This window comes from Callionymus lyra, chromosome 18, assembly GCF_982586985.1.
Source record: "Callionymus lyra chromosome 18, fCalLyr1.hap1.1, whole genome shotgun sequence".
NCBI classification, from domain to species: Eukaryota; Metazoa; Chordata; class Actinopteri; order Syngnathiformes; family Callionymidae; genus Callionymus; species Callionymus lyra.
The window spans coordinates 9,423,502-9,450,351 of NC_141835.1; the positions used below are offsets into that span (position 1 = coordinate 9,423,502).

At 38.0% G+C, this 26,850-nt stretch overlaps 1 protein-coding gene across 1 annotated transcript; it reads left to right on the forward strand.

The window, feature by feature from the left end:
- Nucleotides 1–893: 893 nt before the first annotated feature.
- Nucleotides 894–26,166, forward strand: clic4 (CLIC family member 4). Its single transcript, XM_087779745.1, has 6 exons — nt 894–1,399; nt 17,396–17,505; nt 21,811–21,936; nt 22,054–22,160; nt 24,938–25,119; nt 25,195–26,166. Exons 1-6 carry the CDS (start codon nt 1,331–1,333, stop codon nt 25,357–25,359), a joined length of 759 nt encoding a protein of 252 aa, XP_087635871.1. The 5' UTR covers nt 894–1,330; the 3' UTR covers nt 25,360–26,166.
- The last annotated feature ends 684 nt before the right edge of the window (nt 26,167–26,850 follow it).

A 26,850-nucleotide genomic window follows, 5' to 3' on the forward strand; every position in this document is an offset into this window, starting at 1 on the left:
TCTTTTATTTGCTCTTGCCTTATTTGGTGGGGGGGGTGAAGTGATGAAACTTACTGGAAAATATGAAGAGAGCTGAAGCGGTAGATGCTCATTCGGGTGAGACTCCCTCTAGATTTATTTGGTCATCGATTTGAACATTTCAAGTTAAATCGACTCCAAAGGAAGACGAGTATCGGACGCTCTTGAGAAATGCACAGTCCTATCGTTTGAATTCGAGGCCAAGAAGACATTTTATCTGATTTTTACAAGACCGATTAACAGTTTTAATGGTCGGAGATTATCTTCTCGATCATAAAGAACCATCCCAGGATGTGCTTGGTTTAAACATCTGAAGTTAAAATGACTTCAGAGGAAGACGACTATCAAAATGCCCTTGAGAAAAACGACAAATCTGGACCAAGAACGACTTTATTTTTCTCTCGAGATCTTCCTAACCTTGACCAGGCATTCTGTCCAGATGGAGCCGGAGGAAAAGTATCCTAGATTTTCATTTTCCCCCAAAAAAGGGAGCTCAGGGATGAATAGGACTTCCTCCCCCTGACTGTAATTGACAAACACATTAAGAAAAGTTTCCAAAAAGTCCAAACGGCCACAAATGAGCTTAAAAAAAGGTATGTTTGGTAACATAGGATTAACTGTTACTCTTAAAAGTGAGGAAAATATAGCAGGAATCTGTAATTTTCTGGAAGATCCAGAATATTTTTTCATATCTATTGACATTTAATGAATCTATTCCAATTTTCTTCAAGCATATTTGTGTTTTAAATCAGTTCATACTGTATAAAAGAAACTTTTAACTCCATTAGCAAGCCTTCTTATCTTCCTCCTCCTCCTCCTCTTCCTCCTCCTCCTCCCCAGCCACAAGACTCCTCAATCCCTCCCACATTTTTGTACTTTTGCGCTGCGGATGACATCAGAGCCCCTGGAATAATCCCGTTGCTTCTTCCACCATCATCATCATCACCAGGGAGGAAAAAAAAAAAAAGCTCCACTTGGTGACGATGCGTGTGTAGCGTCTCCTCCAGAACCAACACCGACTCCTCTCTCACTCGCGTGGCCGGACTTCGCTGCTCTTTGTCGGCTTTGTTGCCCTCAGAGACTCGGTGTTTTCTTCTTTTTTTTTGAGGGGGTGAAGACAAAAAAAACAAAAAACAGCGCCTTCTGGAAAATACTTGGGAGTAACGGAAGAGAAACAAAAAAAAGGAGGAAGGTGGAGGAGAAGCGAGATAAACTAGGGCGTGGTAGCAGAAGAAGAAGAACGAGGATTTAAACAAGAAAAAAGTCATCTTTTGTTAGCAAGAAGAAAAAGAAAAGAAGGAAAAACTTGACGATGTCGTTGTCGGTCCCGCAGAACGGAGTGAAGGCGGACAACGAGCCCGTTATCGAGCTGTTTGTCAAGGTAAGAGCACTTTTGAATAAACGAGTGGTTTGGATTTTATAATAATAAAAACATATGAAGCGAGTTGAAGGCACGTTTAACGGGCTAGCATAGCCGGCCATGCTGGAATTCTGCCCCCCTTTTACTCCGGTGCTTAAAATTAAAAATGAATTTAAAAATATACACGTATACGTTTTAAATGTTATAAACCAGTTATGTAACATAAGTAATATTAAAAAAAAAAGTTTTGTTTGTGTTTTAAATAATACATTTATCTAGTGTATTTCCCACCAACACATGAAACGTTCATATAATTATTATAATTTTTTTTAAATCATGTTAACGGTTTTCATGTCAATCATCCAAATGATGATGATGATGATGATGAAGGAAAGGTTGTGAATGGGTGTCTTCCACATGTCAATGGCGGGAAAAAAAAAGAGGGGTCAAAAAGGGGGGGAGGACGAGAGAATGGGGTGCAGCACAAGGAGGGGTCAGAATTGGTAGAATCCATTGAGAAGTGGGTCAGTTTGTTTTCATCCCTGTTATCCATTCGTGTTTGACCCTGACTTGACTTATCGAGGGGCTGTGACGTCAACGTATGCGACGTACATTTGATCATTTACAGGAGAGACGCCCAAGAACAGTTTTGTATTGACTTTAATGAGTCATATTATTTTGGATAATGTAGATTCTTGACTGCCAGATTATATTTTGAGCTATAATAACTCAAATTAACTACATCGTTCATCCTAATGTGATAGTTCACCCAAATTGAAACTGTTGGCTGAGGACGAGAGGATACAGTTGACTCAAGCAGCTTTTAAAGCGAGACATATTTTGGTTTGAAAACAAATGAAAGAAGTTACGACTTTGTCAAGAGTCATGTGGTCTGTAAATTCTGCAACACCAGAGTCAAGTACTCGACAATACTACAAATATATCCTTGTTACTACAGTATCTCAATGTATTGTATTGTATTCATTTTGGATAATGTAGATTCTTGACTTCTAGATTATTTTTTGAGCTATTATAACTCAAATTAACTCGGTCGTTCATCTTAAAGTGATGGGTCACCAAAACCTGAAACTGTGTTGGCTGAGGACGAGAGGATACAGTCGACTCCTGCAGCTTTTAAAGCTGATGTTTGGACATATTTTGGTTTGAAAACGAATGAAAGCAGTTATGACTTCGTCAAGAGTCATGTGGTCTGTAAATTCTGCAACACCAGAGTCAAGTACTCGACAATACTATAAATATATCCTTGTTACTAAAGTATCACAATGTATTTTATCGTCTTCATTTTGGATAATGTAGATTCTTAACTTCCAGATTATATTTTGAGCTATAATAACTCAACATGAAGTGATAGGTCACCACAATTTAAACTTTTCATGGCTAAAAGAAAAATGAAATCCATATGTTGACTGAGGACGAGAGGATACAGTCGTCTCCAGCAGCTTTTAAAGCTGACGTTTGGACATATTTCGGTTTGACAAACAAATGAAAAAAGTTACGACTTCGTCAAGAGTCATGTGGGGTTTGAGTCAAGAACTCGACAATACTACAAATATATCCTTGTTACTACAGTATCTCAATGTATTGTATTTATTTTGGATAATGTAGATTCTTGACTCCCAGATTATATTTGTGTGCTATAATAACTTGCAAAATAAACATTTTAAAACACTGGGCGTCCATCTTAAAATGAAAGTACATTTTTGCATATTACTCTAAAAAAAACCTCAGTGGACATATTTTGTTCTATAACATCTCAAACTAGTCACTGGACGTCCATCTTGAATGTGTGGGGGACCCTCCTCTTACATCACCCCTCCAAGCCTGGAAGCTTCTCTGCATGTGGCCCTCTCTTTTTCTTTGGCCCCGTCTGCTGTGTGCGGTGGTTTTTTTTTTTTTTTTTCCTCCATTGTTTGCTCTCTGGATCTCTCTCCCCTGCACTCGTCCATCCCATCTATTATTGACGCCGTTGTTTTTGTGTGTGTTAAACACAGTCGAGGGGAAACAATGAAAGGCACGCCGGTTGCTATGGACGCAGAGGTGCGAGGGGCCTCGGGAACAGCTGATAACGACCGCTGTTTACCTTCCTCGACAAAACTAGTTTCCAAACCTGGCGAAACAATCGTCTCCAAAGAAGGAGCTTTTAAAATTAATCTAGTGTTTGTTGCGACAATCGTCCGGTCGCCATGGGGACGAGGCGACAGTTTACACATCTTCTTCAAGGGTGCAGTGGAGGCGGTGTCCTTCACTGTTATCTGAAAGGGTCATATTTGCAAAGATGGAGGATGAAAGTCAAATATGACAGATTAGATGTGTAGTTCTGAGTCATCTTAGGGAAACTTGTGCCTTATTTGTCAATTTTATTAGCTTTTAAACCTGTAAAAATATGTCAATTTGTATTTATTAAGATCCAAAATGTGTCAATAATTACATTGTTTGTCATAATTGACATTAGTTTTATCTTGCCCTTTAAAGTATATACTTTATTGAATATTGTTTTGATTGTTTAAGCACTTTGTGACCCTGGTCTGGAAAAGTGCTATACAAATAAAAATTACTTACTTACTTAATTAAAATGTAGATCCAACAAGTTATTTATGCCAAAAAAAAGGGCAATTTCTGCAGCAATAGAAGTATCTCATGACACTTCACAGTTTACATAACACTAAATAAACAAAAGTGCCAGCAAATCACACTTAGCGAAATTTTAACAGGCAGAAACCTCAAGCAGAACCAGACTTGGTGAAACCGCTTACTTATTATTTTACTTTATTTTTTTCATTTGTCCAATATCAATGAGGTGAGAGGCATGTTATTCAATTAAAGTAATCAATATTGACAATAGAATCTCATGTAGCAAACATGATGAGTTTTTGGCTACAAAAAAGACAAAGTTTCTCTAAGTGACATCAGAGACATCACTGAAACCCTTGCAGGAGCCAAGGTTATTTGCCATTGTTGGTAGTAAGAAAGGTTTGTAGGATAGCTAAGTTAACTCTACCTCCCTGTAATACCTTATGGATAGAAAGTGCTAAAGTATATATCTTTTATTTCAACTGTAATATTAAGAAACAAACATTTTAAATTGGCTAGCTTAACTACGACTAGAAATCACTAGGTGTGTCGGAAACAAAATCAACCTTTTTTCACGATACTTAATGATATTAAATGGCACTGTATCGACATGCAAATATTTACAGCTAAAAAACAATTAAAATCTGTGCAATCCAAGCGACTACTGAGGACGAGAGGATACAGTTGACTCCAGCAGCTTTTATAGCTGATGTTTGGACGTACTTTGGTTTCAAAACAAATGAAAGCAGTTACGACTTCGTCAAGAGTCATGTGGTCTGTAAATACTGCAACACCAGAGGCAAGAACTCGACAATACTACAAATATATCCGTGTTGCTACAGTATCGCAATATATCGTATAGTTCTCCCAGTATTGTGATATGTATTGTATTCTTGCCAACATAACCCTTTTGTACCGTTTATATTTTAAAGATCAAAATAATAATCTAAAGTCTGTAAATATTAAATTAGATTTTTATTTCTAAACAAGACATTTAAAATCGTTCTTCCAGGCTCGTGTATCATGGGTCAGTTTATCTTAAGACCTACACAACATCCATTTGCTAATGTTATCAATTCCTAATAGACCATTAGCCCGAGAGTGTACTCGGATACTCTATCTTCCTGCAGCTCAATCCTTTCTACTACCCTTGAGCAGCAGATGACACACCTCTACATAGGATTAGAATCCTCGAATGAGCCAAGTGACAATCTCCTCTTGCCTTTGTGGCTGAACGTTTGCCAAGGTATAAAAGCCTCCTGCTGTCGCAGCCTGAAAACCAGAGTCTGGATTTAAGAAGGTCTGTCAGTGTTTGTCCTCGAGGACTGTCTGATGAAAACCATTGGAGAGGCTAGAGAGAGACGGTCCTTTTTCTTTTGTTCATAAAAAGAAGAAGCTTGTGTCGGTTTTTTTCTTTTATAAGCCGAGACATGTGACCGAAAGCTCTTGTAATGTTAAAGCAAACACATTGACTTTCGTCAATGATTTAGCCACGCAGGAAAAACCTTCACATTAAGATTTAACAGTCCAATAAAAAGCCTTTTTTTCTCTGAGGTGAAATTGTTTGTGTTCGTCGACGGTACGTGGGCGTACAACAGCGTCAGCATCTGCAGCTTAAGGACAAAGATTAATGGATGGTTACTTCTGAAGACTGCTGTGGTCAGGGAATTCTCTGGTGCCGCTCTTCAGCGGTCACTGCTTCTTTAAGTGTCTCTCTGGACTTGTAATGTTTCACGTAGGCTAGGTAATCTTTTTTATTTTTATAGGAACGTTCACCGTGTCCCCCTCTCATTGTACTGTGTATTCTGGATATCTTGAACCTGGCTCAGTTTCAGAAAAGTAGAAGTGAATTCAAGCAAAAACATTTTGAAAAAGTGGATGCTTTCGTAGACTTCTAGAACATGGGTGTCTTCCAACCTTTCATGTCCACCGGTTGAACAATTGAGGTGATTTTGTTTTCTTTATGAGAGGCCATTGTTGTTTTCTACGACAACTGGGTGGCCTTTGAAAAAAACCCTTTTGTTGCGGAGGAAATCGGCGAAGTACACCCAGAGGTCATTTGTAAAGTGGTTTTATTGAACAGGCTCCTTTGGTTTTCTTTGACAAGGAGGTTTTTCAGTTCGTTGTCTCATGGTAGGACATCAGTACAAACTCGATTGGCACTGAGAATCTAATGGTGCACTCCTTTTTCACTCCTTTTTTAGGCTCTACTTTGAGGATGTACCACTTTTGTGTTGTCCCTTTTATTGCTCTCGGTTTTCTGCCAAACGAACTATGAAATTCTTGACATGGTTTGCAGAGGTATTAATAACCGGGTCACTTCATTCTCAGGCATTGTCTGAAAAGAGGATTGGCCTTCCTACCCCTCAGATAGGAGTTGTTCAGGAAGCGTAATGGCTATTCTTTGGCTCCATGGAGCACCACATTAAATGTTTTGGAATGCCCCGGATGGTGACATTTTTCTGGAAATATTTTCGCATTAACATTATGACACCAAGTTGGCAGTTTTAAGATGTTATTGACCAATAACTTGAAGAGAACAAACATGCTTTTACTGATTTAACATTGCAATTCTTGAAGGAATAAGGGAACAGGGTACCAGGTGGAAAGCCTTGCGGTTCCTTGCAAAATCTTCAAATATTTCACCTTTTTTTTGCAGATGATAATTGGGAAATTAAGTGTTTTAGTTTGACCAAAGCCTCACGTAAGTCTCTAAACCATATCAATTAAAAGTGTTGGAATAAATCTCTCTGATTCCAAAGGAAATGCTCTTCAAGTGCTCTCTGGTTTAAAGGAGTAGCATGTCTAACAGGACTAAAGAGCGAAGGGCAATCCAATCTTAGAAGCTTATTCAAGGTATTTTCTAGAGTCTCATAAGGATATCACCTGGTTACCTTACGTTGGAGGGCTTCCAGACTCTTGTAGCTCTGAGTCTGGACCAGATGGGAGAGATTAAATCCCTCACCCCGGCTGGTGGAAGTGTTCAGACTTCTCTTAGAGCCGCCTGAAGGGGATGAGCAGAGAGGCCTCGACAACATGTACCTGGAGATAAGTGAGTTGAATAACTGTGATTACAGGACATTAAGGCTCATTAGGTATTTATCTTTTCCTGGTGGCGTACCAAGATTTCAGGACTACAATGGCTCGTCTCTACTACATGTGTAACCAAATCAGTCTGAACATAACCCCGCCCCCCCACACCACCACCACCACCCAGTTGTCATGTTCTTTCAGTGAACAGAACCTTGTGTGAAGTAGGAAAGTGTCACATGACTCTGTTAGTCATCACACATCCAGTAAAACTCAGGACTTGTAAAGACTTCCTCTGTTTTCGCCACGCTTTCATTATATTTAGTTGCATTTTTTGTTCTAAACGTCCAGATTCATTTATAATGATGCAAAATTAATACTAATATATTGTTTGAACACATGTTTTGTACACTTTATAACAACATTATGTGACCTTTTGAACAAAAAATATTCTAGTAGTGTTTATTCTATGATAGTATTATGTTAATGAATCATTGATATTTATTATTCTAATCTTTTCCGTAGTATATAGTATGTAGAATATTCAATTACTTAGTAATAATGAAACTTATTAAAGCTAAAAAACGAACCTGATCCCAAACAGTATTTGGTAGAAGTACTATTTACTCCTTCTAGTTTTCTTTGTGATCATATTATTGTATGTAACAATGTATTGATACTTTCACCCTTAAAATTCTTCTTTTTTAAGGTAAGTCTAATAATATTTAATCGAATTTAAAGCTCATAGTCAACCTATGTTTTGACAAGTGATTCATTTTATTCCCAGCTTCTATGTAATAAAGTTGATTTAAACGTATCGACTCAAGATGCAACACGGTTGTGCGATAGTTGAGGACGCCCGAGGAATTGCTCGAGTCTGTATTTAGAAAGTTCGGTGTCATCTCACACACCTGTGGCCAAAGATGAAGAGATTCCTAAGAGAGAAGAATATATTACGACGAATGTTCAACCCAGATGGGCCGACGTCTTAGGGTGTCGCACTCCAAACTCCACTTGCATCATTGTTTTTTCACGAGGAGCTTCTATTTTTAGTCGTACTTTCCAGGGCAACCGTTGCTTCTCCTGCAACAGAAGAACTTTGTTTGACTGGAAGTTTAAACGGTTTCCACTCGGTGATGTCACCCTGAGTCAGAGCCACGTTTGCTGGAGTCGGATCTGACTCGGTGGTACACTCACGGCGAGATGATACGCCTGCGATGACTCGGTAAGACGTGGCCGAGGGAGAGAGTGGCGAGAGGAGGTGCCGGATGAGTCAGGATTATCCATCGCACTTTTAATCGACATTTCCATGAAAGTTAATCACAGCGAGCGACTGGAACAAATCGAGTTCAAATCGGGAGCTTCCGAGTTAATTCTCATTATTATACCATTTCCTTGGTAATGTCGGACAAAGCAAGAGAAACACTGTTGATTCAGAACTCTGCAGCGAGAATTCTGAGCCGCTCTAGTAGAAGAACTCACATTTTTCCGATCCTTAAAACTCTTCACTGGCTTCCAGTTTCTTTCAGGATCAATTTTAAAATTCTGGTTCTTACTTTAAGATCTATTCATGATCAGACTCCTCCTTACATCACTGATCTGATCCAGCCTTACACCCCAGCTCGGGCTCTGAGGTCTGTGGATCAGAATCTGCTTATGGTTCCTCTCACACGGTTCAGGACCAAAGGAGAGAAATCTTTTCAGGCTGTTGCTCCTAAGCTTTGGAACGATCTTCCTCTCTCTTTGCGCTTGATGGATCTACTGACTCCTTTAAGGAACATCTTAAGACGTTTCTATTTGTTCAGGCTTTTCCTTGATTTTCTGGAACTCCTGTTGTGTTATCAGTTTGATCTTGATCTTTAAAATATATACTTTATTGAATAATGTTTTGATTGTTTAAGCGCTTTGTGACCCTGGTCTGGAAAAGTGCTATACAAATAAAAATGACTTACTTACAGTACTTACTTACTCTTGACCTGCTGGTGATAAAACTCCTTATAGAAGACTCTTGTTCCCAGAACTCTTTCAAAGGCTTTAATCTTGACCTTAAATCGCTCTGTTTACTTAGCTGTCGTATCAGAAAGTTATTTTCCATGTTTGACCTGGAAATTCCCAAACTTTGGCACGTGAGCTGTAATCCGTTGCTCCGACTTTCCTACGGGGTTTGATGTTTGAACTTTGACCCATATATTTGACGTTCTTGGGTGGGACCTCTGGTGATGTGGCCTACTCTTAAATGGACTTCCCTTGAGTGTGTGTGTGACCAGAACCGCAAAGCTTGTTAGCTCCTTATTAGGCCAAACAGTGCCTTGAACCCGCTGAGCGGGCCAACCCAATTTTAGATAACACAAGTCCGTAGGGAGGGCCATTATGTTGCTTAATTTAGGCTGTGACTGGAGGGCCGTCGGGCTCAACAGGACTCCTCATCCCAGACTGAGATAAAGAGTTTCTTCAGATAAACTCAGGAGGTCTGACAAGAAGCTGAAAGTCACTTCCCATCAGTCTTTCCCATGAATTAAGAGGCTAGAAACCTTAAAACATAGCAAAACATGGTTTAGAAAAGACCTCAATGGTTGGAGTTCTTGCTATTTCTGCGCGATAATGATGGACTGGGAAAAGCCGTCGAGAAGACCTTGGCTTGAGCGACAGTGAGGGGGAAACTGGAAAGAGAGTCTTCCTTGATGATTTCCTGTTTTTATCCATTTGACTTTAGGATTGTTGTTTGTTGAAACACACTTGCTTAATATTCAAGCGATTGCTGGTAGGAAGGGTTCACCTTCCTTCCAAAAAGTTCCTTTTTCGATTGATAAAATGGAATTGACGTTGATCAGTAAAGATGGTTTGACCAAGCTACATCTGAATGAAAGAATAGTCAATCCCCTTTCTTCAGACTCTCTCCATAAGCTTCTCAATATGATAAGACGTATTTTGCCTTATGCGGGTTTAAAGTCATTGGAAGAGCTCTGTAGACTTTTTATGAAAGGCAAGTGGGAGATTAGTTTGATAGCATTTCATTATCGTTTATAATAATTGGTTAGTATTTGGGTGTGAGAAAATATCGGTACACTTGCGATATATTTATCACGATACCATATTGGTAGACGCCGCAGATTACTGCCTTCGGTGCTTGTTTCTGTTTTTCTTTTGCTTATTTTGTGTATTATCTTATTTTATACTATTATTCTGTTGTGTTTACGACACTGGTAATTCAAGTTTCTAATTCTGAACCATATTCTGTGTGAGCTTTTTAAATCCTTTGTTTTTATTATATTTATTTTATGATTGCTATTCAAATATAGTTTACGTAAAAGAAAGTAGAATTAAAAAACATTTATGGCGTCTGTTTTCAATTAAAACCTCCGGCCGCTAGATGGCAGCAGTTATTACACCTTTCGGAGCAACTAAATCCCAGGAGATCCGAGCGATGACTGAGGACGAGAGGATACGATTTACTGACTCCAGCAGCTTTAAAAAGCTGATGTTTGGACATATTTTGGTTTCAAAACAAATGAAGGAAGTATTACATTTGTCAAGAGTCATGTGGTCTGTAAATTCTCAAGTCAAGTACTCGACAATACTACAAATATATCCTTGTTCCCACAGTATTGCAATATATCGTATTGTACTGCCAGATTCTTTCCAATACACAGCGCTATCATTTAAGTATTTTATTTAACTGTGCAGATGTATTTTTCTCTCGTTAAACGGGTTTTAATATAATAAAACTAGTTTAGCTTGTTCATAGCCTGCGGCGTCTTAGCTTAAGTGAGTTAATCAATGTGTATTTGCTGACAAACTAATCTTTGTTTTTCACCTGCAAACTAAAAAACCAAATGTGCATGACATTATGAGCCGAACAAATGCGTGTCCTTGTCCGGGATCACACTGTCTTCAATAACAAAAAGTGTGTCGCCCGAGGCCTCGCTGTACAGATGTAAGGGCGAGCTGTCCTGGACCCGATAACATCCGACTTAAGAATGACTCACAGCTGCTGCCGGGAAGCTGTTGTGCGACGGGCATTAAGCGAACAATCATATGTTGACTTGCGTGTTATCCTCTGAGCCCAGATAAAGAGTCTGTTGGCTCAGACGTTATTAAAGCACACGAGGAGGATATCGAACCGAAGGATGTCGTAACATGTGACTCACTTTTGACTTTAGAAGGAAACCGGATCTGCTCTTTAAATGCTGATTATTAACTTTTTTTTTTGGATTGAATAAGGGAACAACATGGCACGACTCTCCGCCCTTCTGAGCTTGTTGTTTTCCTCGCTGCGACTCCCTCTCGCTCAACAAGAAGCACTTTGTGCTGCTTCTGAAATCTTCGTGTACGATCTGCAGTCATGGAAATAGTTAGCAGGAAGTGGTTTGGGATTTTTTTTACATCACCTTGAATTCATTGCCAACAAAAGATTTAGTGTAAGAAACATGATGTTGGTGGTTGTTTAACTCCTAAAGGACTCTTACTTTGTCTAATAATAACTAGATTAACTCTTAGTATTCAAGAGAGCTCAAGAGATTAGTCAAGAAATCACAAATTGAGCCTTAATTCAACATTGATTATTCCTCGAAAGGTTGTATTTAATGAACTTTTAATGGTTAAGAAAGAAGTTTTGGGATCTTCCAGCTTTCATTCCAAGCTTGTTTGCTTAAAAAATATGAGTTTATTTTTTGTCCATATGTATTCCAGCAGATAACAGAATGTTTCTACCTCAAAAAAATGATTTTAAATGGACCTACTACTTACATATTTTATGTTTAAAAGCAGATTTGATCACCTTTATCCAGATATCATTCAAAACAATTTTTTCTTTTCATTTTGTTACGATTCTCAAGGGACTGGGGGTCTTGACAATATTCTGCAGAACGTTTTTTTGCATTTGGATAGTTGGCGATGGAAATTCTTAAGAAATAAAATTCATCTCAAAATGAAATTGTTACAAATTGAAAATAATTTGATCAGATAATTATTTTTATCACAAGTATATCTTTATACATTTATATAATCTATGTTCTTTTAGAATTTTCAAATCGCATTTATACCAATTGGCAAAAAAAAGAAAAGCAGAATCTGAAGCTTGTGCTCCAGCTCTTACTGCACCACTGAGAGTGACCAACCTTCAAAAGGTTTAGGGGTCCAGATGGTGGGTCGTAACATCACCAAAAAAGTTTTGAAAAAACCTTTGTGGGTCGGGTTTTCTTCGATGGATTTTGGGAGACCGATTATCCGGATATAAATTCTGCGGCTTTCAAGATCCGTAGTAGTTTAGCCTTTAGCTTGGTGTTGCTATCCGCCAGTTTACCGCATTTCTCCTCCAAAACCAAGATTCTTGGTTCGTGTTACGTAGCACAAGTCTCCGATAAGTTGATTCATTGACCATGTTCCGTCACCAAAGACTGCACCTTGTCCAGTTTTTCGTCCAGATATGAAAAAGTATTTTCTCCGTGTACTTGCAGCAGGCTAGCGATGTTAGCTATAGCAGCCCTAGCGGTCGCCGTTACAGCTTCTCCTTGGGTTTCCTGAACAACTTTTTGTTGGTTTCGACATTCTGGTGTTATATTAAGACTTTGTTCAAGTAGTTAAGTTGGTTTTCACAAGATCCAGATGTGTCAAAAAAGTTATTAAAGCAAAGTTGTGGGAGCTTGAGATGAAGCGTCAACTCACAACCGGAAGTTCTGTAAAAATTTAATTTTTTGCTAACGGACAAACGGGATCGCACTCATATGTCGAGGTAAAAATGCAAGGACATGAGCGTCATGTGACCACCAGATGTTTGAGGGTTAATATTTGCTTAGGAAACATGTCACTGTCAAGTTAACCATTAAAATAAAAGTGAACAAACAGATGACGTGATTACCTTTTGAACTTCTGTACTCGACCTCATTGTTCTACGTTTGGCATCATCGATCCGACACGACTACTTGTCTTGGTTTTTAGATTTTGAGTTGCCCGACTAAAGTCATAAAATGAAAGTCCTCTGGACCGCCACGGCCCAAACAAGGTCGTCCTCTTCTGCAGAAGTAACAGGACATTTCTGGAATAGTTCTCTCGCCTTTCCCCTTCCAAACGCTCCACAAAGAGGCCCGGGAGAAGGGGGGAGACGGGGGAGGAGTGAGGGCTTAGAAGCATGCCAGAGCAGTCTGCTGCCTCGCCTCCCACTGAAAACATTTGTTACTTGTTCTCGCTCACGTCCACCAGCACCAGCTAGAATCATTACTTACTGCAATATCTGATTCTTAATGAGTCCAGTTTTTAAGAGTTGGGTGTTTAGTTTCAAAGATAAAGAAGGAATTTTTGTTATAAGCTGGAATAGTCGGTAAACTAAAGTTATTTTGCTTACATTCCTTATTTCAAGTGTGTGGCTTTTAATCCCTGTGTGGTCCTGGGCTGACATGTTTTGTTGGATGTGAGGTTTATTTAATTCTTCCAACATTTCTGTTCTCTTTAGTGTGTCCAATCCCATCTGGCCTCCCGATCTCCTAAATCTCCCAAAAAGTATTTTAAACAAATGTGTTTATCATTTCAAACTTCCCTCTGAATTCAACCTTCAATAATGTTCAATGCAGGAGGGAAAAAAACACAGTTGGTACAAAGTACTTTTCGGTTGAAGTAAATGTTAAAAGCACGCCTGAAAATGGATAATATTGTGGCTTGATTGGCATGGTTTAACAAAAAACTATAAATATACATTTTAAATATATGTTTTTTTATTGATAAACAGGAATTTGGTCAATATAACACAGTATTCCATGTTGTTATTTTCAGTGGTTTCAGATAAAGTAAGTAAGTAATTAGTATTTATAGAGCACTTTTCAAGACCAGGGTCACAAAGTGCTTAAACAATAAGAAAAATACCCAATATAATAAATACTTAAAAGGTCAACAACTGTTAAAAAATAATAGCAATAATAAATAATGTTTTTTAAAAAAAGAAAACGATCAAAAAGAACTGGGGTTGGGGTCAAATATCTCTTGGATGGGAACATATACTCATACAGTCATACTACATAGTACGACATACAATATTGTCGGTTCTGTTCGTTATTTTCCCTAAAAGTTTTGATCAAAAGATACAGTAATAGCCATATCCTGCTTGCACACAATTTAGCCTCAAAGTAAAACTGAAAGAACAAAACAAAGTCTGTAACAATGAAGAGAAAATTAGGCACCAAATAAGACTGAAGATAACTATTTTTTGTAAATTGTAGTTGTAAAATAAAAGTTTCTGACACATGTTTTGCATTTCAGCACAATTTGCTTGTGGGTGTGTCAACAATTACTTAACCAAGCACCAGCACGACTTTCAAAAGTACCGGTTTTGGCACCGGTATCGGAGAAAGTTAACCCTAATCTAGAGGAATTGAATGTAGACTTTTTAGAATTGCTTTACTGAAGGTTTAGGTAGTTGGGTTTTTTATTCCAGGCCAATTTGAAACGTAGAAAAAATGGCACAAAATAAAGCTTTTTATAAATAACTGAATGAAGCAACGGTGGAAATTAACAATTTTCAAAGTATTAAGAAAGATTTACATGATCTAGAATTCAAGGAGGACAGTCAGAGAATTTTCCCGGTAGTCGGTATTTTGTTTTTCCAATGATCTGCTTTACAAGTCAGATGTATCTCACCATCACCATGGAGATGGTTGCCGTGACTCACTCCTGCTCTTGATCTTGAACTGAATGGATTTGCTGGTTTGTCACTGCGAGGAAATGGAGCTTCATTCACATACTTTTGATCTTCATCCACTGAGATCACTCCAGTCGTGGAGGTCCACGTTTAAAGATGCAGATAAATGGGGGGCGGCATTGGTTCGCAGAACAAAGGGGTTCAAACAGTAGTGGGGAAGCTCGTACAATAGAAGCCAGCGCGGCAGATCAAACCAAGCCGGCGCAGTGGGTGTCACAACGAGGACAACAACCCGCCTGTCCATGCCATCGAGGACCTGCCGGACCGGAGTACAGACAAAGTCTGCTATTCAGTACTGTACTGTTTTTGGCAGGTTTCAGTGAAATGTGTACGACTTCCTTATACGGCACACATTCAGGTTGCCCTGAAAAGGGACCCGGGTGAAAAGTGCGCTGAGTGCGTGGACAAAAGAGGGTCAATGAAACTGGGAATCAGCCGTTTCCACTGTGAGCGTAAAAGGACGTTCTAGTCGCTTCTCTGTGCTGGTCCAACTATCAAGGACCAGTTGGGTTCACTCTTCAAAACCGTATCAACCGATATAAACACTTGTAATCTAAGTTAGCTCCAGCAGTGTAGGGTGAATGTAAATGCCTGGAAATAAACTTTGTTCAGTACATAGAAAATAGGAATATATATCACGGACCTGAAATAAAATAGGTGAGAATTTGGGTTTGACTTATTTTGCTTGTTTACAGGCTTATTGTGTTTAAGTACACTTGAACAAAACAAGCATCTTGACGTGTCAAGGTTTTATTGACGGAAGTGTCCAAACATCAGCTTTAAAAGCTGCTGGAGTCGACTGTATCCTCTCGTCCTCAGTACTCTCAGACAAAATGAGCGTCTTGACGTGTCGAGGTTTTATTGACGGAAGTCGTAACTGCTTTCATTTGTTTTGAAACCAAAATATTTCCAAACATCAGCTTTAAAAGCTGCTGGAGTCGACTGTATCCTCTCGTCCTCAGTACACTTGAACAAAACGAGCGTCTTGATGTGTCAAGAGTTGAAGGTTTTATTGACGAAGTCGTAACTGCTTTAATTTGTTTTCAAACCAAAATATGTCCAAACATCAGCACTAAAAGCTGCTGGGGTCGACTGTATCCTCTCATCCTCAGTACACTTGGACAAAATGAGCATCTTTACGGGCAAAGAGTTGAAGGTTTTATTGACAAAGTCGTAACTGCTTTCATTTGTTTTTTAAACCAAAATATGTCCCAACATTAGCTTTAAAAGCTGCTGGAGTCGACTGTATCCTCTCGTCCTCAGTAAACTTGAACAAAACAAGCATCTTGACGTGTCAAGAGTTGAAGGTTTTATTAACGAAGTCGTAACTGCTTTCATTTGTTTTTTAAACCAAAATATGTCCAAACATCAGCTTTAAAAGCTGCTGGAGTCGACTGTATCCTCTCGTCCTCAGTACACTTGAACAAAACGAGCGTCTTGATGTGTCAAGAGTTGAAGGTTTTATTTACGGATGTCATAACTGCTTTAATTTGTTTTGAAACCAAAATATGTCCAAACATCAGCTTTAAAAGCTGCTAGGCTCGACTGTATCCTCTCGTCCTCAGTACACTTGAACAAAACAAGCTTCTTGACGTGTCAAGAGTTGAAGGTTATTTTGGAATACACTTTTCAACAGACAGTACTTATCAGTACACCGGCCATAAAAGGGAGTACTTTGTGTTCAGCCCACTGGTTGGTGACTATTGTAGTGTTAGATTAGCTTCTGAGATGTTCTTGTAGTGAATTCTCTTAATATAACATTTGCTGAGATTATATGTTTGACTTGGAACAAGATGAAAGTAAAAGAAAAAAGAAAATTTGAATGTTCTAAGCCTCGCCGAAGAAACGTTGACGGTTTCTGCCACCATTTTAACACATGGAAGGAACTGATCGACGATCCGAACGTGAACAAGAAACAACATTCTTAGATAAAAACAAACACAAATAAGTAAATTAGTACAAAACTAAAATGTCCGCAAGGAAACCTGTATCATTAAATGTGCAAATTTGGTGTAAAAACTGGAGTAAAAAAAATGTTTTTGTTCACTTGAGACTGACAACCATGGCCTCTGACTTAGAGGCGCTGATCCTCATCACTGTCGCTACCATATAGCAGCTTGTACAATTGTTTTACTCTGTGGTTTCACTTGTATTGCGAAATCTTCCCAGTATTGGATAGTTTTTTTTCTACGTGAACTAATCTGACATAAAGGTTTTTTAAGGAATTTAAAAAAGAAACTAGTTCGGTTCATAATTCAAAACATTAACTTAGTTCATAGTTCTTTACTTCCATGTGTTGCTGTGAACTATAACGTACAGTAAATGTTTTTACATCAAGTAAAGTGTAATAATATGTGATTTAATTGTTAAATAAAATAAAATAATTCAATTATTATTGATCACATTTAAGTGTCGCCAGAATAGGAGCGGCACCCGTGGCTAACAACGTGTTAGCATACTTAGCTAATAAACATAAATAAATAAGTCAACATTTGCTGAAGCTTTTAAGATGTCCGGGCCCTGGACTCGCCCTCTGAAGTGTTCTGGACCGACCCAGCGTGAAAGAGCCATTGTTCTTAAGAGGGTGTGGGGGGGGGCGTGCAATGAAATCCTTTAGGTCCTAAAGGTTACGCAACTAAAGATGGAATCTCTGTCACTAGAATCTCAAATAGATTATATTTAAATGTATATATTTCTTTGGTCCTCAGGCGGGAAGCGATGGCGAGAGCATCGGGAACTGTCCCTTCTCCCAGCGGCTCTTCATGATCCTGTGGCTGAAGGGAGTCGTCTTCAACGTCACCACCGTCGACCTCAAGAGGTAGGAATGTGTTTATGATAAAATCATCCAGCGCTTTGATCCCTGGACACGCTTCCCCGCCGACTATTATGGTTTTCCCATGACCCTCTTGGGGTCAGAACATCAGATATTTAGAATTCCTCGATTTCCTTTTCCAAGTGAGCAAAAAAAAACAACAGAAGACGTTTCTTTAAGTCATCGTCTTCCTAAAAGCTCTGAGTCATCTATGAACACTCGTTTTTTTTTTTCCAGGACAACCCAGAGTATTTTCAGCCTCGGTCAGATGCTCGTCTGGTCTCTACGTTTTTTTTTTTTTCCTCTCGCCACGTGTGTTTGACTCACGGGCTTCATTTCCTGTTGCTTTTTCCAGAGGGCCCTGAAGGCAACTCCTCAATAGATGTTCTGTGGTCCTCCGCCCAGATCAACCTTTATAAAAAGTATTAATAAAAAGTTATTATTTCTTGTTTCCAAATGGTAGTTAACTACTAAAAGTAGGTTTGTTAGCGACCCCTATCATCTGCTGAATGAATTGCACTGAAAGAAATAAGCGGCATCATCATGTATAGTGATACTGTAGTAACAAGAATATATATTTGTAGTATTGTCGAGTACTTTACTCTGGCGTCGCAGTATTTACAGACCACATGACTCTTGACGAAGTCGTAACTGCTTTAATTGGTTTTGAAACCAAAATATGTCCAAACATCAGCTGTAGTCACTGTATCCTCTCGTCCCCAGTCATGACCGGGATCTCATTGTAACGCCTGAAACGATGTTGCGAAAAATGAAGAAACGTCCGCGCTTGACAAGTGACTGTATCCTCTTGTCCTCAGTCATCACAGGATGTTGTTGTTTATTTAGCCGCGGAGAACATACCTGCAACATACAACTGCTGCCCCCCAGCGACGGAAGTTTGATTGCAACACAAAAAGGAAAGAATGACATAAATGTTCATAAGTTATTTGTAAATGTATAGATATTATAAATAAAAATATAATTCTTTATTTCTATTTTATACACACTTTATTGAAATATGGAGTCGACTGTATCCTCTCGTCCCCAGTCATGACCGGGATCTCATTGTAACGCCTGAAACAATGTTGCGAAAAATGAAGAAACCTCCACTTGACGAGTGACTGTATCCTCTTGTCCTCAGTCATCACAGGATGTTGTGGTTTATTTAGCCGCAGGGGGAACATACCTGCAACATACGTACAACTGCTGCCACCTAGCGACGGAAGTTTGATTGCAACACAAAAGGGAAACGACGACATAAATGTTCATATGTTAATTGTAAATAAATAGATATTATGAATAAAAAAATAATTCTTTATTACTATTTTATACACACTTTATTGAAATATGGAGTCGACTGTATCCTCTCGTCCCCAGTCATGACCGGGATCTCATTGTAACGACTGAAAAACAATGTTGCGAAAAATGAAGAATCGTCCGCGCTTGACGAGTGACTGTATCCTCTTGTCCTCAGTCATCACAGGATGTTGTTGTTTATTTAGGCGCAGAGAACATACCTGCATTATACAACTTACAACTGCTGCCACCTAGCGACGGAAGTTTGATTGCAACACAAAAAGGAAAGAATGACATAAATGTTCATATGTTATTTGTAAATGTATAGATATTATAAATAAAAATAGAATTCTTTATTTCTATTTTTACACACTTTATTGAAATATGGAGTCGACTGTATCCTCTCGTCCCCAGTCATGACCGGGATCTCATTGTAACGCCTGAAACAATGTTGCGAAAAATGAAGAAACGTCCACTTGACGAGTGACTGTATCCTCTTGTCCTCAGTCATCACAGGATGTTGTTGTTTATTTAGCCGCGGAGAACATACCTGCAACATACAACGTACAACTGCTGCCACCTAGCGACGGAAGTTTGATTGCAACCCAAAAGGGAAAGGATGACATAAATGTTCATATGTTGATTGTAAATATATAGATATTATAAATAAAAATATAATTCTTTATTACTATTTTATACACACTTTATTGAAATATGGAGTCGACTGTATCCTCTCGTCCCCAGTCATGACCGGGATCTCATTGTAACGACTGAAACAATGTTGCGAAAAATGAATAAACATGCGCTTGACGAGTGACTGTATCCTCTTGTCCTCAGTCATCACAGGATGTTGTTGTTTATTTAGCCGCGGAGAACATACCTGCAACATACGTACAACTGCTAATAGAAAAGGGAAACGACAACATAAATGTTTATATGTTAATTGTAAATATATAGATATTATAAAGAAAAATAGAATTCTTTATTACTATTTTATACACACTTTATTGAAATATGGAGACGACTGTATCCTCTAGTCCTCAGTCATCTCATTTCATTGTCACTATAGCTGCGTCGGTTGTAATGAATGCTGCCATCTAGAGGCCAGAAGTTTAATTACAAAACCAAATTGAATAAATGCTGTGAACATTTGCATTTGTTTATTGTAAATTTTAAAAACGTAGTCATTTTATTTTACACACACTTAAATAAACACTGAAATATAAACCATTAAAGTGTTAGCTATGATTTAAAAAAAAAAATCCAATAAATCAATGTATTATTATAATTAAATATCAATAATAATATGAATGTTCAAGATGGTGACTGTTAGAGTTAGTCAGCCACTGACCTAAACTATTAATAAGTTAACCAGAGTTTACTCATCCTGACTCAGAGTTCGCTTTGGCTTTAACTTTACAAACTGAATCACATTTTCCTCAAGTTCATGTGACGCTCCCTAACATCTCCCTACAAGTCTATCACTTCCTATTGACCGCGACAAGTCGTTCTTTTCTTATTGTAAATATCACGAGTGAGGCTCCGCGGTGGTATCAGGGCGCCACTTCCCTTCTGGAGGCCGACTGAGGTCATTTCCTGCGTTTGTCTGCTCCGCTGGCTTCCATCTCACAATATGTTGGCCCGGCGTCTGCAGCTGTCTTGGATGGTTTTTGTCGGGGGGTTTTTTTCACACTCGCTCATCATCAGCTCATCTCAGTTCTGGCTGGAAAACAAGCATCTGCTGCAGACTGTGAGGACAAACATGACAGAAGCAGCAGCAGATGCTTCATGAATGTGTTGAATGAACCTCAGCTTAACCCCTTTGGTGTCACAGCGTACACGCATTTAAGAGCCATTTTTCTTTAGGTAATTAAGTTTTTATGAGACGTTTTATATGAGATATTAGTTTGTTGTTAAAGAAATAATAAATAAGGATCAAGTATGACCATATATGACAGTTAATATTGGACTTTATTAACCAATAAAAGCTTTATTTTAAGATAATTTGAGTTTTCAGTGGTCAGTCCACGGCTAGTTTAATGTTTGTTTTGTGTACTTCATTTCATTCTTGGTTAGTAGGTGAAGGTCCTCTTTTTTTTCCATTATCTCACAAAAATACTTTAAAAAACATAATAAAATTAACTAATTTTATGTACTTTAATATTTTATAAATATATATATGTATGTACATGTTTTTTCCCAAACATGTTTTTAATACACAATGAACTAGCAGCGTATATTGGCAAGCATATTGCGATATGATTTATATCACGATACAAGGATACAAAATATTATGATACAACAAGTATATATCTGTAGTATTGTCGAGTACTTGACTCTGGTGTTGCAGAATTTACAGATATGACTCTTGACGAAGTCGTAACTGCTTTCATTTGTTTTGAAATCTTAATATGTCCAAACATCATCTTTAAAATGATGCTGGAGTCGACCGTATCCTCCTGTCCTCAGTCATCCCCAGGATCTCTTGGAATTGATCCTTTAGTTGTGGAAGTTGTATGAGTGCCGCCATCTAGCGGCCAGACGTTTAATTGCAACACAGATATGAACAAACCAGTAATATTTGCATTTTTGTTGTAATTAAAAAAATTAATTAAAAAAAATGTATTTGAAGGCCCAAAAAAAAAGTAATCGTTATAGAGCTGTTGATTATCGATCTGTTATCGTGAAAAACAATATATAAAAATGTTTAAAGATTTTCTGAAAACACTACATTAAAATGCAAATTTTACTAGTAATAACCTGACTCACGTTATTGATTATTTTTTCTTTTCTATCATTATCATATTAAGATACTTTTCATAGTATATTATATAGTATTTCATAGTATAGTGTGTTTCAAAGACTTTCTCCCTGGTGTTTTCTTTGTAAAATTGTTTTGGAAATGTTTACAAAAGAGTTTTCTGACCTGAGATTCCATTAGTCTCGCTTTTAAATTTCCGAGCAAAAATATTGACGTCGCTCGGCAACCGTTGACATGAAACGTTTTGCTGGCAGGAAGCCCGCGGACCTCCAGAACCTGGCCCCCGGCACGCACCCGCCCTTCGTCACCTTCAACGGCGAGGTCAAGACCGACGTCAACAAGATCGAGGAGTTCCTGGAGGACGTTCTCTGTCCACCCAAGTGAGTCTTGACTCGCCAGATACTCCCTGCTCGTGTCAATGGTTGACCTGGTGACTCAGTGGTTTCAAATGTTACGAAATATTTAGGAATATTTGACCAACGATCTCTCCTGCGCAGGTTCATCAAGCTCGGGGCCAGACATCCCGAGTCCAACACGGCAGGGATGGACATTTTTGCCAAATTTTCCGCTTTCATCAAGAATTCCAAACCCGATGCAAATGAAGGTTAGTCATGTGACACACTCTATAAAAAGGGGGCGGAGTCATGTGTCCCCCTGTGGTGATCAACGGGGGGGAAAAACAAACTTGGGATCTTTATTAATATTTATATTCAGAAGAACACAATTGTTTGAGTATTTCAAATAAAGGTTTTTAACAATAAATATCAGCATTTTAAATAAATATATTGATATTAGATGGAAAAAGAAAATAAACGGAGGAGATAATATGCGTCAAATATTGTGTTTAAAAGTCACAATAATTCACACATTATGTAATATTTCTTAGCGGTATTTACTGATGGATTTTTATTAATTTGCATCGATTTATTTTCTTTTTTTGATTCTTCTTCTACTAATTTGGATACTGTTGCCCTCTGCAGATCGTAGGAGGTACTGCAGGGACGGATGAAAAGTCAATTGTGCTGTGTCTCAAATCGCATACTTCTCTTAGTATACTAGAAGTTAGTATGCATCAGGATAGTGTAGTACTAACTAGTAACAAATTCTCCACAGATAGTACGTCTCAAATCAAACACTGCTGCTACACACTAACAGGAAATGACGCGACAGCTTCTTCTTCTACTACAATTAACGATGTCGCAACCAGCTGTTGCAACACTATCGCCACCTGCTGGCAGCACGTTTTGCAAGTTTGGAAAAAGAAATAAAGAAAAAATATGAGAATCGAAATATTCGCGAGATATTTAAGCTGGTATCAGAACCGAAGACGTGTCATCCTTCTGCTGCTGAAAATGTACCTGTAAGTATATGCATATATATGCATATATATATATATATATATATATATGCATATATATGATGTAACTTCCGTTTAAAACGTCATTAAGATGGCGGCCGTATAGGGTGGATAGTGTCCATCGAACATACTCAGTTTTGTGTGCATGGCGCACTAAATTTTGCATACTAAGAATTGAGACGCAATTACGCACTAAAAATACTAACTTTGAGTACGCTAGTATGCGATTTGAGACACAGCATTGTTTTTTTTAAATAATTTTTTCAAAATTAAATATTTACCTGAGAAGAGTTTTAAATAATTAAAATCAATCTGACTCTATTATTATTATATATCTACCGCCGCAGACGTTAAAGTCTAGACGGTGTGAAAAGCAGTTTTCCAGAAACCTCCCTATTGTCTGGGAGAACAGTCCGGTTGCTAGGCAACCCAGGTTGACATCTGATTGGTGGAATTTCTTTCAGTCGGGTTTCAGCCATTGTTCTCTCGCCCGTCTGCTCACCTGCACAGAAGTAATGTCCAGATTAGAACCCGTGACCCACATTCGCTGCATCTGTTTCTCGCTGTCGATCAAACCCGCCGCCGTGATGGCATTGTTTGCTGTGGTTACTAAACACTGCTGGCATGTTGGAGTCTGCGGTTCGACGCCCTGGGAAAATATTAAACCTCTGATCTCAGGCTGAGCAAACAGGACGAGTTCTCAGAGTTCAGCGATAAGAGCTCGGAGGAAGTGGACCTGCCTTTTGTTGGATCAGCAGTCATGTCGTATTTTTACTTCTACATCACAAAAAACAACAATATAAGGTCACATGATCGAAACTAAGATGTATTTTGTACGTTTGTCGTGTATAATGAGACAAAGATCTCTTTATTATTCTAGAAATATGAATCTAAATGTAAGCTATCATAAAAGTATTGCAGTTTTTAAATGATAAAAAAGTGTATAATAAGGCAACATAGCTTAATTCTTCCAAAAATATTTATCTAAATGTAAAATATCACAAAAGTATTGCAGTTATAAATGATAAAAAATATGTATAATGGGGCTAATATCTATTTAATATTCTAAAAATATTAATCTAAATGTAAAATGTCACAAAAATATTGCAGTTTTTAAATAATAAAAAGTGTATAATTGGGCAACATCTCCTAATTCTTCCAAATATATACTGTATATCTAAATATCAAAAAAGTATTGCTGTTTTTAAATGATAAAAAAAGGGTATAATAAGGCAACATCTCTTAATTCTTCCAAAAATATTGATCTAAATGTAGATATCACAAAAGTATTGCAGTTTAAATGACAAAAAGTGTATGAGGCAAAATCTATTAATTCTTCAAAAATAAAGATCTAAATGTAAAATATTAAAAGGATTGTGGTTTTTAAATGATAAAAAGTGTATAAAAAGGCAACATATCTTAATTCTTCCAAATATATTAATCTTAATTTAAAATATTTTAAAAGTATTGCAGTTTTTAAACGATAAAGACAATAAACAATTAAGTGTATTATTTATATTTCTTAGGATTTTTCTTTCTTCCACTGAAGGGGGAAAGTGTATGACGCATGTACTAAGAGTTATTCTTAATTATTTTTAATACATTTGACTTGTGTTACATTATGAAGGTTAAAAAATAAACGTTAATATAATCTGTAATTATGTGTATTTATGTTGACTGTCATGTCTAGATGAATAAGTAGTTTATAAAAGATGTTTTCAGTTTAAAATCGATATATTGCAGATGTTTTAAGGAAAGAAAATTATTTAAAGAAACAGAATGTGTTGGAAAATATATTAATGAAATACTTGATATAAATATAATGTAAAAAACGTATTCTTTTTTTTTAAAACGACGAGATACGACTACTAGGAAATTGTTTATTTTGGGGTCAATGACCAACAGTTCAAAATCGTACCCGACCTCCCTCGATACCCGGTGATCTAGCGCCCTCTGGTGGTCGGCGAGTGTGTCTGCACCTCCTGATGAAATAAGTAAGTAAGTAAATGTCCTCTCGTGCACAGCTCTGGAGCGAGGTCTGCTGAAGACGCTACAGAAGCTGGACGAGTACCTCCGCTCGCCGCTGCCGGACGAGATCGACCACAACAGCATCGAGGACGTCAAGGTCTCCAACCGCCGCTTCCTGGACGGCGACGAGATGACGCTGGCCGACTGCAACCTCCTGCCCAAGCTGCACATCGTCAAGGTCGGGGTCGGGAATTTAAAAAATGTCACTTAATTAAGGTTTTTTTTTTTTTTTAACATTTGATTGGTTCACCAGGTCGTGGCCAAGAAGTACAGAGGCTTCGACATCCCCAGAGAGATGACGTCCATCTGGAAGTACCTGAACTACGCCTACACGCGAGAGGAGTTCACCAACACCTGCCCCAGCGACAAGGAGATCGAGATCGCGTACGGCGACGTGGCCAAGAGGCTGGTCAAATAAACAAACAAACAAACAAACCCCCTCCTCCTCATCCTCCTCTTCATCATCATCATCATCATCATCATCGCACCAGGACTGAAGTGCTCCCTCACGTCGAAAGAAAAACTCTGGACATCTTTTCTTTCCATTCCCCCACGACTATATCTCCATCTTTATTATTATTATTATTAACCGATTTTATTCCTAATCGATACGTTGATCCCTGATCCGTGGCCTTCACCGATGACCTGTGTGGAATAAGAGCTCCTCGATCGCTTGTTTCGATACAAGTCCGCCTTCCGCCGACACCACCTCGTCGCTTTGTATCGTAAAGTCTTTATTTTGTCGTTCATATCGAGAGTAGCGTTTCCTTCATGTAGCTCCCAGACCAAAGCCAACGATCGCCGAGTTTATTCCTCTGACAACATATTTAAAACAAGAATCAACGCTTCGAATCTCTAAAGTAGTGGATGTATTTAATAATAATACAGTAGCCCCCCCTCATGAATATTCCTCCACAACTGCGTTTCATGTCATCGTATATAAAAAAAAAACCACAATAAAGGAATTGTAAATATTTGATTTCTCATTTTCCATTGTGTAAATGTTATATACATTTGATTAGAGGGAACGTGTGGAATCACACCGGGTTATTATCGACCGAGCGGTTTTCCTCATTGCCTTACTATTACTAGTTGTTGTTTTTTTTTGTTTGTTTTTTTTCTCTCTTTCTCCGACAAAAATTATTTCATTATTCACCCTGTTGTGAGTGTTGTCATGGCTTTTTTGTTTTTCAGCAACCAAATCAAAATAAAACCATGTATTTGGCACAGTGTGTTTTTTTTCTTGAATAGATGATCATTTAGTTAATGAAAAAAGTTCTCAACTTTCTGCTCGTAATGAAGTGTATGGTGGACAAATAAGCCCGTTGCTAATGCTAAGCTAAAAAGCTAATGTTACTCCAGTATTAAAAGATCTCACACAATATTACAAATGATTAGTTCGATGATTATATCAGTTTATTTGACCTGTTTTTTGCTTTAGTTCGATGATAATATCAGTTTATTTGACCTGTTTTTTGCTTTAGTTCGATGATTATATCAGTTTATTTGACCTGTTTTTTTTGTTGTTTTTTTTGCTTTACTTAGTTTTGATTTTTCTCTGAAATCAAGTGTTTGGTGACAAAAGCCTGAAGCCTCCTTGAAAATATAAGTGGTTTCCTAGTGTGAGTGCGGCTGCCATGAAATCTCATAACCAACTTTTCTGTGTTAAAAAGAGCAGTTGTTTTAAAAAAAAACAACCTTTTTTTAAACTGTTAACCGGGTCAGTGTAGGAGTTGAAGATCTCTACTAAGATGATGAGTCAATATTTCCGAGTAAATATCCTTTGAGGGTGTTTTTATGTACTAAGAATTAGTACAAACGCACATTTCTCCTCAAAACTCATTAGCTTTTCTGCTACTTTAGCATTTTTGGGGTTGATTAGCATGCTGCTATTAGCTTCCTTGATGCT

Excerpts from the sequence above, each read along its gene's own strand:
- clic4 (XM_087779745.1), top strand. The coding sequence starts at position 1,331 with ATGTCGTTGTCGGTCCCGCAGAACGGAGTGAAGGCGGACAACGAGCCC. Across the intron at positions 1,400-17,395 it reads TTATCGAGCTGTTTGTCAAG|GCGGGAAGCGATGGCGAGAG; the intron begins GTAAGAGCACTT and ends TTTGGTCCTCAG. Across the intron at positions 17,506-21,810 it reads ACCACCGTCGACCTCAAGAG|GAAGCCCGCGGACCTCCAGA; the intron begins GTAGGAATGTGT and ends TTTTGCTGGCAG.